Raw genomic sequence first — 14,906 nt, 5'->3', positions numbered from 1 at the left:
CTTGCCTGTCTGGGTTTCTCAAAGGCTCTGTTTGCATCAGCAAGTTTTCCCCGTGAGCTTCTTTTGGTTCACGCAGAGAGAGGGTGTATCGTATCACGTAAGGGAACCTTGCTTGGTTTCCTAGTTTTCTTGTGCAAAACCTTAAAGAGCTGTGAGCTGATAGATCCAAGTGGGCAGCCGTGTTGGTCTGAAGCAGTAGAACAAAGTAGAAGTCAAGTTCACCTTGAAGACCAACAAAGTTTTATTCAGAATGTCAGCTTTCGTGTGCTCTAAGCACACTTCATCAGACGAGGAATCAGGTGCAGTGAGGAGAGCTACATATAGCTGGTAGGCAGTGGTTTAGAATGCAAAATGATACCAATTTAAGATCGTAAATGCAAAGGAGTTACGGCTACAATAAAAGCCCTGCTTTCAGTAGTGGGAGGGACGGTGGCTCAGTGGTAGAGCACCTGCTTGGGAAGCAGAAGGTCCCAGGTTCAATCCCTGGCATCTCCAAAAAAGGGTCCAGGCAAATAGGTGTGAAAAACCTCAGCTTGAGACCCTGGAGAGTCTGTGTAGACAAGACTGACTTTGATGGACCAAAGCTCTGATTCAGTATAAGGCAGCTTCATATGTTCATATCACATCTGAGAAAATAGACACCGAGTGCTATCTCTACAGTCCCTTTCGCACAAGATCTTAAATTTGTACCATTTTGCATTCTAAACCACTGCCTACCGGCAATATGTAGCTCAGTTAGTGTCAGTTAACTCAGTTTTTTAGCCTCTGGCTCACACATTTATGCAATAGCTCACAACTCTAATGCCAGTAACTCGCAAAGTAGAATTTTTGCTCACAAGACTCCTTAGCTTAGAGGGAGAATCGGCTGTGAGTACTTTCAGTCAGGGCTTTTTTTTTTTGTAGCAGGTACTTCTTTGCATTTTAGGCCACACCCCCTGATGTAGCCAATCCTCCAGGATCTTACAGGGCTCTTATTCCAGGGCCTACTGTAAGGTCTTGCAGGATTGGCTACATCAAGGGTGTGTGGCCTAATATGCAAAGGAGTTCCTGCTACAAAAAACCCCCCTGCTTTCAGTAGTGGGTGCAAACTGAATATTGCATAGTATCACATCTGAGAAAATAGATACTGAGAAAACAGATATCTCTACGGTCCCTTTCGTACAAGCTCTTTAACCCTCTTTGGCTTTTGAAGGCAAACATGTTTTTTAAAAAAGGTTTCACACACTCCAAGGATGAAACACACTCCTCACGCAGTTAATGAAGCCTTGATTCGGGTTTTTTAAAATGTGTTTTGATCCAGGAAAACACATTGTTGTTGTGATGCTTTATTCTTTAGGTGCATGCATTTTTTTTTTTAAAAAAGACCTTCAAAAATATTCATTTTTTTGCTGCTAGAAGTTAAAGCAGGTTGAAAGAGCCTGCGTGGAAGGGATCTTAGACTAGCCAAGTTCACTCCAGAATAAAATTTTGTGAGTCTTACATCACTTGTTCAGACGCACTCGAAATGGCAGAGCTGGAAAAAGTACAGATTATTTATTTATTTATTACGTTCGACTTATATCCCACCCTCTCCACAAGCGGACTCAGAGCGGCTCACAACATCATGTCAATACAATTAAACCAATAAAACATATAAAACCATAATTTACATTTTCAATTTTTAAAAACCATTCTGTGGTGCTGCATCAGTACAATATAGGCGGCATTGAATTTTCGAACAGCGATCACCAGCGTTCTATATGATGTCCAGTGGCAGCCCTCTTTCAGTTAAGCATCGAAGACCTGCTTAAACAATTCGGGCTTACGGGCCCTGTGGAACGGAGACAGATCCTGCAGGGCCCTTATGGCCTCCGGAAGGGTGTTCCAAAGTTCTGGTGCTGCCACCGAAAAAGCCCTAGATCTTGTCACACATAACCTGGCTTCTTTTGGTCCGGGGGTAGACAGTAAGTTTTTTGCACCTGAACGCAGTGCTCTCTGGGGGATATATGGAGAAAGGCAGTCCCATAGATAGGCAGGTCCCTGACCATAAAGGGCTTTAAAGGTCAATACCAACACCTTGAAGCGAACTCGGAACACAACAGGTAGCCAGTGCAGCTCTTTCAGCACTGGCTGAATGTGCTCCCATCACGGCAGCCTCATTAACAGCCGTGCCGCAGCATTCTGCACTAGCTGTAGTCTCCGGGTTAGCGTCAAGAGTAGCCCCATGTAGAGAGCATTACAGTGATCTATTCTTGAGGTGACCGTAGCATGGATTACCATCGCTAAATCGTTGTGCTCCAGGAAAGGAGCCAGCTGCCGCACCCGCCGAAGATGAAAAAAGGCAGATCTAACAGTGGCTGCTACCTGGGCCTCCATTGTAAGGGAGGACTCAAGGAGCACGCCTAAGCTCTTGACCTTAGGGGCCGGTATTAGTGGCACCCCGTCAAGAGTCGGCAGATGGATCTCTCCCCTTGGACCACCCCGACTCAGATAGAGAACCTCCGTCTTCGTCGGATTCAGTTTCAGCCGACTCAGTCTGAGCCAAGATGCCACAGCTTGTAGAGCCAGGTCTAGATTTTCTGGGGTACAGTCGGACTGGCCGCCCATCAATAGATAGAGCTGGGTGTCATCCGCATATTGATGGCAACCCAGTCCATACCTCCTGACAATCTGGGCAAGGGGGCGCATGTAGATATTAAATAGCATCGGGGATAGGACCGCTCCCTGTGGCACCCCACAGCTGAGAGAGTGCCTCTGGGATGCTTCCTCCCCTATCACCAGAAGGGCAGCCCAGATAACTGGGAGATCTGAAGAAAGACTGAAGAGTCTGGGACTTTTCAGTTCAGAAAATAGACAACTAAGGGGGGACATGATAGATGTTTATAAAATTAGGCATGGTATGGAGCAGTGTTCCCTCTGAGCTGAGTTAGTTTGAGCTAGCTGACAGTTTTTTAGCCTCTGGCTCACACATTTTTGCCTCAGCTCAGGAAAAATGATGGATGCAGTAGCTCCCAACTGTAGTGCCAGTAGCTCATGAAGTAGATTTTTTGCTCACAAGACTCCGCAGCTTAGGGGGTGAACTGGAGGGGACCCTCAGTGCTGTCTACGTATCTGTCACATTTTTTCCCACCCTTCCTCACAAGGAGCTCAGAGTACAGTATGCGGTTCCCTCCTTCCTCCATTTCTTCTTCATACCATGTAAATTAGGCAGAGAGAGAGAGAAGGTGGTTCAAAGTCATCTGTCAAGGGTCATGACCAGTGTTCCCTCTAAGCTGAGTTAGTATGAGCTAGCTGACAGTTTTTTAGCCTCCTGATCACACATTTTTGCCTCAGCTCAGGAAAAATGGCCCCAGAGCAAGCTAACTTGGGCAGTAGCTCACAACTGTAGTGCCAGTAGCTCATGAAGTAGATTTTTTGCTCGCAAGACTCCACAGCTTAGGGGGTGAACTGGAGGGGACCCTCAGTGCTGTCTACGTTATCTGTCACATTTTTCCCCACCCTTCCTCACAAGGAGCTCAGAGTACAGTACGCGGTTCCCTCCTTCCTCCATTTCTTCTTCATACCATGTAAATGAGGCAGAGAGAGAGAGAAGGTGGTTCAAAGTCATCTCTCAAAGGTCATGACCAGTGTTCCCTCTAGGCTGAGTTACTGTGAGCTAGCTCACAGTCTTTAGCCTCCAGCTTACGCATTTTTGCTTCAGCTCAGGAAAAATGGCCCCAGAGCAAGCTAACTTATGCAGTAGCTCACAACTGTAATGCCAGTAGCCCGGGAAGTAGAATTTTTCCTCACAAGGCTCCACAGCTTAGAGGGAACACTGATGTGGAGAGGGTTGACAAAGAGAACTTTTTTCTCACTTCTCCCCAAATTCTAGAACTTGAGGGTATCCAGTGAAGCTGATTTTATCCAGGTTCAGAATGGACAAAAGGACGTACTGCTTTACACAAGAGAGGGTTTCAAATGAGGAATTTGTTGCCATAGGATGTCACGAAGGCCACAGGAATAAACAGATTGAATATTGAAACCTTTGTTTGGCATTTGTTGATAAGAATCCAGATAACAGGAAGCAGGAGGCAATACAATTACGTTATAAAATTTTTATTTATTTATTTATTCGTGATTTATATCCCGCCCTTCCCACGAGTGGCTCAGGGCGGCTTCCAAAAATTGGTCAAACATAAAAATTAAACAATTTAAGTAGATAAACAATTAAATATTTAAAACAGTTAAAACCTTAAAAACCAGTTAACATTTCAATTACATATAAACAGACGTCTGGCCAAGTTACATCGAGTTTTCATCCTAGCTAGGTGCAAGCTAGCCGGAAGAGGGTCGTCTTACAGGCCCTGCGGAACTGAACCAGGTCCCGCAGGGCCCTCACCTCCTCCGGCAGCTGATTCCACCATGTGGGGGCCATAACGGAGAAAGCCCTTTCTCTGGTGGATTTCAAGCGGGCTTCTTTTGGCCCGGGGATAGTGAGGAGATTTAAACATCTAAAATTTAGTATACAATCAAGGATATAGACTTTTTAAAAAGATCTCGTCAAAACTTCATTTCTTCCCAAAGCCGATAAACCCATCCTACTCAGTTTGATTATTGCCCAACAGTGAAAATATGCAGGGGAATAATAATATTCATTGAGACACACATACAGGTGGAGTAAAGGCATATTTGTTTAAAGTTTAAACAGCGCAGATCTTTCCAACTTTCCTGAGAATTCTTGGCCTCCGTTAGTGCCAATTCTGGGGGGGGGGGGGGGGAAGGAAAGGTCCCTTGTGCAAGCAGCAGTCGTTTTCGACTCTGGGGTGACGTTGCTTTCACAACGTTTTCACGGCAGACTTTTTACGGGGTGGTTTGCCATTGCCTTCCCCAGTCATCTACGCTTCCCCCCCAGCAAGCTGGGTACTCATTTTACCGACCTTGGAAGGATGGAAGGCTGAGTCAACGTCGAGCCGGCTACCTGAACCAGCTTCCGCCGGGATCGAACGCAGGTCGTGAGCAGAGCTTAGGACCGCAGTACTGCAGCTTTACCCCTCTGTGCCACGGAGCTCTTGATAATACTGGGGGAGGGGGAGATAAACTGAAACAGATAAGATGGGGATGGATTTGGAAGAGTGAAACTGGAAAGGGAGGAACAGGTAAGGCTAAAAAAAAAAAGTTGCAAGGTAGAGGAGGGAAGGGAGTATTAGGGAGGTGGGGAAGAAACAAAGACTGCCGGGGAAAGAGATGGGAAAGGGGATGAGGTGGTGGAGAGGAGGGGGTGGGGGATGACTGTAAGGACTGCTAGGAAAATATGGTGGGGAGGGGAGGGAGGGGCAGAGATAAACAGATTTAAAGGGGAATCCGATAGATCCATGGCGGATAAATCTCAGCGGCTGCTAGCCATGGTGACTGAGGGGGACCTCCACATTTTGAAGCAATAATCCTCTGAATCCCAAAGCCAGGAGGCAACATCAGAGGATAGCCTCGGCCTCCATGTCGTGTTCGGCAGAATGCCTCTCCCCGGGCCTCGGATTCAGCAGGAGCTCACAGGAGAGCAGCTCCTGGACCTTTCTGATGGTTCTTCCTCTTCCTCCCCACCTACCTTGTCCATTGAATAGGAGGTGCAGCTGCATAACAATCCCTGGATTAGGAGAGCGGGCAGCCAGCTAGCCACCAGGGGCTTTGCCACAGGTGGCCCCCACAGCCCTCGTTAACCCCTGGAGAAGCCCACGCCACCCTTTCTCCACTTCTTATGAGATTTTGGGCGGCGGGTCACTTGCTGGCTTTTTGACTCGGGACAGAATGGCCCAAGAGAGCCCTAGGCAACCCGGCGGCCCAGGAGAGCCCCTCACTTGCCCGGGGCTCTCCTTTCTTGCATGAGGTTGCTTTTGGCTGGTCAAGGCCCGGCATATGCTAATGAGTTATGCTAATGAGCTCCGCCACCTATTTTTGTACAAAACGACCCCTGCCTTTCCCAGTTCTGCTCCAGGAAGCACCCTAGCGCTATATTTGTGGACACTTTTCCTGAATGAACTCCTTTTTGTATACGTTTTCCTTAAAACTGTACAGAAGTATGGGCCTTCCTCAAGGTTGAGGCAGCCTAAATAACCCATCTTAGCCCGAGCCCGTCAGATCTTGGAAACGAAGCAGGGTCAGGCCTTATTAATACTTCGATGGGAGGTCACTAAGGAAGATGGGTTTGGAGATGTTTGGAAATGAATTTGATCAGCAAGGAGCTGAAAAATGAAGTGAAATGTCCCCTGGTTATTGGAGCAGGCTCTGTGTTGGAATCCTTGCAGAATACATGGTGAGGGGTCTGGAGACCAAGTCCTATGAGGAAAGGTTGAAGGAGCTGGGCATGTTTAGCCTGGAGAGGAGGCGGCTGAGAGGTGATCTGATCGCCATCTTCAAGGACTTGAAGGGCTTGAAGAGGATGGTGCGGAATTGTTTTCTGTGGCCCCAGAAGGTAGGACCAGAACCAATGGGTTGAAATTGAATCAAAAGAGTTTCTGGCTCAACATTAGGAAGATTTGTTCCTAGAGCGGTTCCTCAGTGGAACAGGCTTCCTTGAGAGGTGGTGGGCTCTCCTTCCTTGGAGGTTTTTCAACAGAAGCTAGATGGCCATGTGAAAGCAATGAAGATCCTGTGAATTTGGGGGGAGGTATTTGTGAGTTTAGAGCGGTTCCTCAGTGGAACAGGCTTCCTCGAGAGGTGGTGGGCTCTCCTTCCTTGGAGGTTTTGAAACAGAGGCTAGATGGCCATCTGACAGCAATGAGGATCCTGTGAATTTAGGGGGAGGTATTTGTGAGTTTAGAGCGGTTCCTCAGTGGAACAGGCTTCCTCGAGAGGTGGTGGGCTCTCCTTCCTTGGAGGTTTTGAAACAGAGGCTAGATGGCCATGTGAAAGCAATGAAGATCCTGTGAATTTAGGGGGAGGTATTTGTGAGTTTAGAGCGGTTCCTCAGTGGAACAGGCTTCCTCGAGAGGTGGTGGGCTCTCCTTCCTTGGAGGTTTTGAAACAGAGGCTAGATGGCCATCTGACAGCAATGAGGATCCTGTGAATTTAGGGGGAGGTATTTGTGAGTTTAGAGCAGTTCCTCAGTGGAACAGGCTTCCTCGGGAGGTGGTGGGCTCGCCTTCCTTGGAGGCTTTTCAACAGAGGCTAGATGGCCATCTGACAGCAATGAGGATCCTGTGAATTTAGGGGGAGGTGTTTGTGAGTTTAGAGCGGTTCCTCAGTGGAACAGGCTTCCTCGGGAGGTGGTGGGCTCTCCTTCCTTAGAGGTTTTGAAACAGAGGCTAGATGGCCATCTGACAGCAGTGAGGATCCTGTGAATTTAGGGGGAGGTGTTTGTGAGTTTAGAGCGGTTCCTCAGTGGAACAGGCTTCCTCGGGAGGTGGTGGGCTCTCCTTCCTTGGAGGTTTTTCAACAGAGGCTAGATGGCCATCTGACAGCGATGAAGCTCCTGTGAATTCAGGGGGAAGTTTGTGAGTTTCCCGGATTGTGCAGGGGGTTGGACTAGATGACCCTGGAGATCCCTTCCAACTCTATGATTCTATACCCTGTGTAAACCTGCTTTCTAGCTCCTATGATGATATTGCTGATGAAAATGAACTCAGTTAAAGAGGAACACAATACGCTTGGAAGAAAGCAATGGCAAACCCCCTCTGCTCATCTCTTGTCTGCAGTGCCCCAAGGATACGTTCGCCATGAGTTGGTTGCTACTTGACCACACATTCTTTTTCTTAAGAACTGCTGGTCTATACTGGTGTGTTTTGCTCATTATAAGTCGGGTTATTATTGATGCGATTTCTGTTCTGCTTGACGTATCTTTGAATAATTACGCGGCGTTTCAGTTCTTTTTGGTGGTTCCAGACTTCTGAAATCCTAATGCATTGGTCATTGAATGTCCTGTTTTCGTGATTGGCTCACTCTTTGTAATCCGCCTCGAGTCCCCGGAAGAAAAGCGGACGATAAATAAGGCGAATAAATAAAATAATCCATACCTCCTATCGCAGTACTTGGGAGGGAAGGTGGCATGGTTCAGCTCGTCGTGTCTCGGAATCTAAGTGGGGTTAGCCTGGGTTGGTAATTGGAAGGGAGACCACCAGGGGTCGTTCTGTAGAAAAATAGGTGGGAGAGCTCATTAGCATAACTCATTATCATATGCCCCCCCTCCCAGCCAAAAGCAACCCGATGCTAGAAAGGAGAGCCTTGGGCAAGCGAGGCCTGCTTGGGCTGGCTAGAAATCTGTGGGTGGGTCAAAAGGCCAGCAAGCCACCTGCTGCCCAAAATCACATAAGTAGTGGAGAAAGGGTGGTGTGGCCTTCTCCAGGGCTGCTGGGGGCCTGCCCGCTCTCCTAATCCAGGAATTGTTATGCAGCTGCATCTACAATTCATTGGACAAGGCTGATGGGAGGAGGAAAGGGAACCCTCAGAAAGGTTCAGGAGCTGTAAGCTCCAGGAATCTGAAACCTGGAGACCACCAAAGACGACTCTGCAGAAGACGGCCACGGCAACCGCTTGACTTAAAAGTCCCTTCCTGGAGTTGACATACGTTGTCTGTGACTTGATGCACTTCACACACAGACACGTATTACTTGCCATCAAGGCTTTTTTTGTAGCAGGAACTTCTTTGCATATTAGGCCACATACCCCTGATGTAACCAATCCTCCTAGAGCTTACAGGGCTCTTAGTCCAGGGCCTACTGTAAGTTCCAGGAGGATTGGCTTCATCAGGGTTGTGTGGCCTAATATGCAAAGGAGTTCCTGCTACAAAAAAAAAAAAGACCTTCTTACCATTGTTCACTTTTGTGGGAAGAACTTCTGGGTGGATTGATTCAGGTGGGTCGCCGTGTTGGTCTGGAACAACAGATCAAAGCTGGAGTCCAGTGGCATCTTTAAGACCAACAAAGTTGCATTCTGGGGAGAAGCAGCCTGTCGGTCACTTCCGGGTTCCTGTCCTGCATCTCGACCTGTGTTATTAGTGACAGGCTGCTTCGGCGTGCCGCTGCGCCGGCCCCCTGGGTCCCACAACGATGGGACCGATGCCACAGGGACGGGCTCGAAACACTCTATAACCCCTCAAAAGAACAGCAGTCTAGCTCGCTTCCCCCGAGCCCTGCCACCATAAGCCTCAAGGGGGCTCATTTTGCGGCATCTCCCAGCGGGAGGGTGGCACCTGCACGGGACACATATCAAATGAAAGAGGGGGCGCAGGGCTATCAGAAATAGCCGGCGGAGGGAGTCGGGAGACCACCCCACTGGGGGATGCACACCCCGAAAGTGATGAAGGTGGCACAGATAGAGCCAACAGAGCAAACAGGACAAAATAAATAGGCTGCATTATGCAGCACAGTTGAGAAAGTGCCTTATCCCATATACTGATGAAGTATATACAGGATTTGAGAACAAAATTGTTTCCGGCGGTGATATTTGGGGGATTTTTGGGGACGTCACAGGAAGTGCTGTGAAGTCACTTCCTGTTTCCGGCAGTGGCATTTGGGGGAAATGATGTCATTTGGGGGAAGTGACATCACAGGAAGTGATGTCACTTCCCGTTTTCCGGCAGGTGATGTGGGGGAAATGATGTCACAGGAAGTGGCGTCACTTTCTGTTTCCGGCGGCACCCCTACCTTCCCCCCCCCAAGGTGTCCCTGGCTGGCCTTCAGACATTATGGTCACCCTAGTCTGCACACTTCACTACTACACCAAACTGGCTCTCAAATTAGACTTTGTTGGTCTTAAAGGGGCCACGGGACTCAAGCGTTGTTCTGTCTGGGTAGACAGACGTGATTCCGGTCTTGTGCTCTAAACTCTGGATGATATATGTGCTAGCCCCACGCTGTAGAAATCAGAGGCCTTTGTATTTCTAAATTAGCCTGCTTCCAGGCTAAAATTTAGCAACGCTCTACCTCTTGTCCCCCGTCCCCCTTCATAAGGGGGTGGGGAAATTGTTTTGAATGCCGTACGGCATCCGAGTGCAATTTAATGAAGAATGTTGGGGACTTGGTGCCCCGGGCATAGAAATAATGAGCTCCTAACGTGCTTTTCTAATCAAAGTATCGGCATGGAGCCGCCATCTTTAGCGAATGTCCTGTCATCAAGGAAGTGGCGCATCAGAAGTTTAGCCGCGGACATTATTTCGGCGCCTCACCTTTATACGGCACTTGCTCCCGTTTGCGACTCTCCCTCCCTCTTTTATAATAGCTTTAATTTTTTTTCTTTAAAAAAACAGCAAAAGGAGAAGCGCAAGAACGGGTAGTCCCCTTATCGAATTTGTTCCGCCGCCAGCGGACCAGCAGCCATCTCCGTCGTCCTCGGTTATCTTTGTACGCAGTGCTGTTTTGAAGAGAGGTTTAATACACAAAAGATTGTTTCCCCCAAGGTTTAGGGACCTCATAAATCAAGATGACAAGTCACGTGGCCAGATTCCCTCTCCCTGTTTTGTGTACGGTTATGCAGACAGGTGATACAGTGGAGTCCTCCGTGGCTTATTTTCTCAATAATGTCACCGGGCAGCGTTCTTCACAGGCTGTGCTAGACACTACCTCGGCGAGTCAGCACCTAAATAGTATCACTTGGTGACAAACTGTAGAAGCGTGTTCTCTCCCTCTGCTGCTGTTTATTCGGCTGAAGCTTAAAATGCTTGCGTTGGAGGGCTTTTCTTCCTGGTAGAGCCAGGGTTTTCTTTGTCATTTCTTCGTGCAGTGTTCTCCATAGAGCGATTCTCCTCCACGTTGGCATGTTGCTGACCAAATTTGCTTAATGTGAGAGCCGTGTCAGATGTTTGAGAGCCACAAGACGTGAACGTCAGATGTTTGAGAGAAGGAGGGAAGGAAGGATGAGGAGAAGAAGAAGCAGATATTGGATTTATATCCTGCCCTCCACTCCGAATCACAGAGTCTTAGAACGGCTCACAATCTCCTTTATCTTCTTCCCCCACAACAGACACCCTGTGAGGTGGGTGCGGCTGAGAGGGCTCTCACAGCAGGTGCCCTTTCAAGGACAGCTGCTACAAAAGCTATGGCTGACCTAAGGTCATTCCAGCAGCTGCAAGTGGAGGAGTGGGGAACCAAACCCGGTTCTCCCAGATAAAGAGTCCGCACGCTTAACCACTACACCAAACTGGCTCTCCAAATAGGAAGGAAGGAAAGCTGGAAAGAAAGCAACTTTAACTTTAAATGCATTCTCCTAGCCGCTGGCTGGCTAGGCTTGGAGAAGCAATTCCAAGAGAGAAATGCGTTCTCGAAGCCAACCAACTGGGTGGTCAGAGCATCAAGAGCCACACAGTATGTGTGAAAGAGCCACACGTGGCTCCCGAGCCACGCTTTGGCCACTCCTGCTACACTGTTTTTGAGTGTAGAATTAGCATGTAGAATATGGGGGCAGGGGGGATGGATGGCAAGGAGCTCCTGACCTCTTTCTCTTGCCTTATAGACGTAAAATTTTCTAGCTTGCAAACAGGGGAAAGAGCAGAAAGAGAAAATTGGCTCTCTAGCTCAGGGTTGGCCAAACTGCAGATTGGGAGCCACGTGCGGCTCTTTCACACCTATTTTGTGGCTCTTGAAGCCCCCACTGTTCCATCGGCTGGCTTGGAGAAGGCATTTGTCTCTTTAATACCGTACAGTTTCACAAATAATTCATGCAATAGATTATTGGTTTATCATATCCATGCCTTGATAGACAGCAGATATTTTGGAAATCATGATTATGTTTCTGTCCTGTCGATTGCCACAAGTTCTCGCAACCGGTCTGTGATTCGTTTCCTTTTCGATTTCGTTTCAGCCATTTACATCGACGATGTCCGAGTGAGAGGCTATTTTGTGTGGTCCTTGCTAGACAACTTCGAATGGACTTGTGGATACAGAAGTCGATTTGGGCTCTTCCACGTGGATTTTGAAAACGCGGCGCTCCCTCGAGTCCCTTACAAATCTGCTATCGAATACACCAAAGTCATTGCCAACAACGGGCTGATGGATTTGCACGGGTGATCTGAGCAAATGCCTTTTGATGCGGTCCATGGACTTATCGCCGCAAGTCTTTATGGGACAAGATCTTTTAAACCGTCCCTCGGAAATTGCTGCTTGTGTATCTTTTTGGAAAACTTAAAATGGCTTGGAATTTGGCTTGTCACCAGATTTTAACAGAGCATAGTGTCAGTGCCTCTGTAACTTTAGCTGGAACTTTAAGTGCATCTTTACCTGCAGATGGGGTTTTCCATAGTCAACGAACAATACTGTGTCAACTTCAGAGTGTCCCACCGTGGAGAAAGCAGCTTTAGATGTTAAGCAGATCTGTACAGTTACAGGAGTTCTATATAATTCTGAATTCTTAAAACAAAATCTCCTCCCTAAATTTTACAGCTGCGCATATATTTGATCAGCTTTTTGATCTGATACTAAAGAAAAAAATAATTTAAGTAGGGATGTAGATATCATTAATGCGTCAAATGTCCCCAGGGCTATTTTTGTAGCAGGAACTCCTTTGCATATTAGGCCACACCCCTGAATGTAGCCACGTTTGGGGTTGTGGTTAAGTGTGCGGGCTCTTATCTGGGAGAACTGGGTTTGATTCCACACTCCTCCACTTGCACCTGTTGAAATGGCCTTGGGTCAGCCATAGCTATGGCAGGAGTTGTCCTTGAAAGGGCATCAGCTGTAAGAGCCCTCTCAGCTCCACCCACCTCACAGGGTGTCTGTTGTGGAAGATATAGGAGATTGTAAGCCACTCTGAGTCTCTGATTCAGAGAGGAGGGTGGGGTATAAATCTGCAATGTTCTTCTTCTTCAATCCTCCTGGAGCTTACAGGAGGCCCAGTATAAGAGCCCTGTAAGCTCTTGGAGGATTGGCTACATCAGGAGTGTGTGGCCTAATATGGAAAGGAGTTCCTGCTACAAAAAAAAACCCTGAATGTCCCCAAGAAGAATAACATCTGGGGTACCCGTACAAAATCTAATTCCCGTATGCCGAAAAAGAAAAAGTGATTTACGGTGTGTTGATGCTATTTACATATATTATTGACCAGGACACAAGCTGAGATTAATGGAAGCAAAATAGTTTCCGACACCAGGACAGAAGAGAAGCCATGTTGTATCAGACCAATGGCGCATCCAAAAGTAATGGATTCCTAGCAAAAGACTCAGCCAATTGCCCATGCAGCCCTCTTTGATTCTTTCCAGGGCTTTTTTTTTGTAGCAGGAACTGCTTTGCACACCCCTGATGTAGCCAATCCTCCCAGAGTTTACAGTAGACCCAGCACGAAGAGCCCTGCAAGCTCTTGGAGGATTGGCTGCATCAGGGAGGTGTGGCCTAATATGCAAATGAGTTCCTGCTAGAAAAAAAGCCCTGATTCTTTCTAATTTCAGACTGCAGGCTAGCTCCAAACTGTGTCTCTGCTTCCTTGCACTAATGGCATGTCTCTCTGTGTGTCTTCCCAGGTCCTAATTACTATTACATTCCAAAGGCTGGACAGAGATTCTTAATTATCGATGCCATATTAATCCCCAGACCACCTATTAGCTAAATAACCAGTCATTTCTAATAATTAACAAGCAATCAACTGAACAAATGACGGTCAACCAGCACCACTGGAAACGAGTGCAAAATAGCAACTGGTGCGTATTGATTAAATAGGTACGAAACCCAGTGGCCCCGTGGTGCAAAGTGGTAAAGCTGCAGTACTGCAGTGCGAGCTCTCGGCTCACGACCTGAGTTCAATCCTGGCGGAAGCTGGGTTCAGATAGCCGGCTCAAGATTGACTCAGCCTTCCCCCCTTCCGAGGTCAGTCAAATGAGTCCCCAGCTTGCTGGGGGGAAAGGGTCGATGACTGGGGAAGGCAATGGCAAACCACCCCGTAAAAAGTCTGCTGTGAAAATGTCGTGATGCGACATCACCCTAGAGTCGGAAACGACTGGTGCTTGCACAGGGGACTACCTTTACCTTTTTAAACCCAAAGTGGAGTGCTCTGCTAAACAGATTACAGTCCTGTAACCACGCCATCCAATTCCGTTAGGGGAAAAAAGCCTGAAATCTGTGATTTGTATAAGTTGTTCGTATCGAATGCGTTTGCGTAGCAAACCTGACATAATTTTATGCTGCAAATTTAGCTGTTCATTTTGTTTTCAATCGTTCTGCAACGGGGACGTCAGTTCGTTCGGCAAACCCAGTGGGTTCTGATTTTACAGCAAACACGGCTTTTACAGTTTAAGCCAAGAATGGGCAGGCGTTAGGCTTGAAGAATCTACTCTCTTTAGCGAAGCTCCTGGAACTACCACTTGGTGCCAGTTACAAAATGGCTCCCTCCAGAGGCAGCACCGGTCACAATGACTTGCTTCGTGCATGAACCACATGTTGGAAGACCTGCCCCAACAAGTACAAATTCACATCTGAGTAGGGTGGCCAGGTCTGACTCAAGAAATATCTGGGGACTTTGGGGGTGGAGCCCGGAGAAGGGGTGTGACCAGGGCCTTTTTTGTAGCAGAAACTCCTTTGCATATCCGGCCCCACCCTCCTGATGTAGCCAATCCTCTAAAAGCTTACAGTAGGCCCCGTACGAAGAGCCCTGTAAGCTCTTGGAGGATGGGCTACATCAGGGGTGTGTGGCCTAATATGTAAAGGAGTTCCTGCTACAAAAAAAAGACCTGGGTGTGACAAGCATGACTGAACTCTGAAAGGCGTTCTGGCAATCACATTTAAAGGGACCACACACCTTTTAAATGCCTTCCTTCCATTTTGAAATAAGAATAGGGGCGCCTTCTTTTGGGGCTCATAGAATCGGACCCCCTGGTCCAATCTTTTTTGAAACCTGGAGGGGGGGCGTATTTTGAGGAGAGGCACCGGATGCTATGCTGAAAATTTGGTGCCTCTGCCTCAAAAAAACAGCACCCTCAGATACCCACACATCGGTTCTCCGTTACACCCCATGGGAATTGCTCTCTGTAGGGTACA

At 47.8% G+C, this 14,906-nt stretch overlaps 1 protein-coding gene across 1 annotated transcript in view; it reads left to right on the top strand.

Moving 5' to 3' along the window:
* The window catches only part of LOC132576927 (cytosolic beta-glucosidase-like), a 72,211-nt gene extending 60,103 nt beyond the window's left edge, over positions 1-12,108 (top strand). The window contains exon 5 of the mRNA XM_060246226.1: positions 11,746-12,108. Coding sequence (XP_060102209.1) covers positions 11,746-11,951 — 206 coding nt within the window. The 3' untranslated portion in view covers positions 11,952-12,108. The remainder of the gene's footprint in view (positions 1-11,745) is intronic.
* Positions 12,109-14,906: the final 2,798 nt, after the last annotated feature.

This window comes from Heteronotia binoei, chromosome 9 (assembly GCF_032191835.1).
Source record: "Heteronotia binoei isolate CCM8104 ecotype False Entrance Well chromosome 9, APGP_CSIRO_Hbin_v1, whole genome shotgun sequence".
NCBI lineage: Eukaryota > Metazoa > Chordata > Lepidosauria > Squamata > Gekkonidae > Heteronotia > Heteronotia binoei.
Note: the sequence above shows the minus strand (reverse complement) of the source record. Positions and strands in the feature narration are given on the sequence as shown.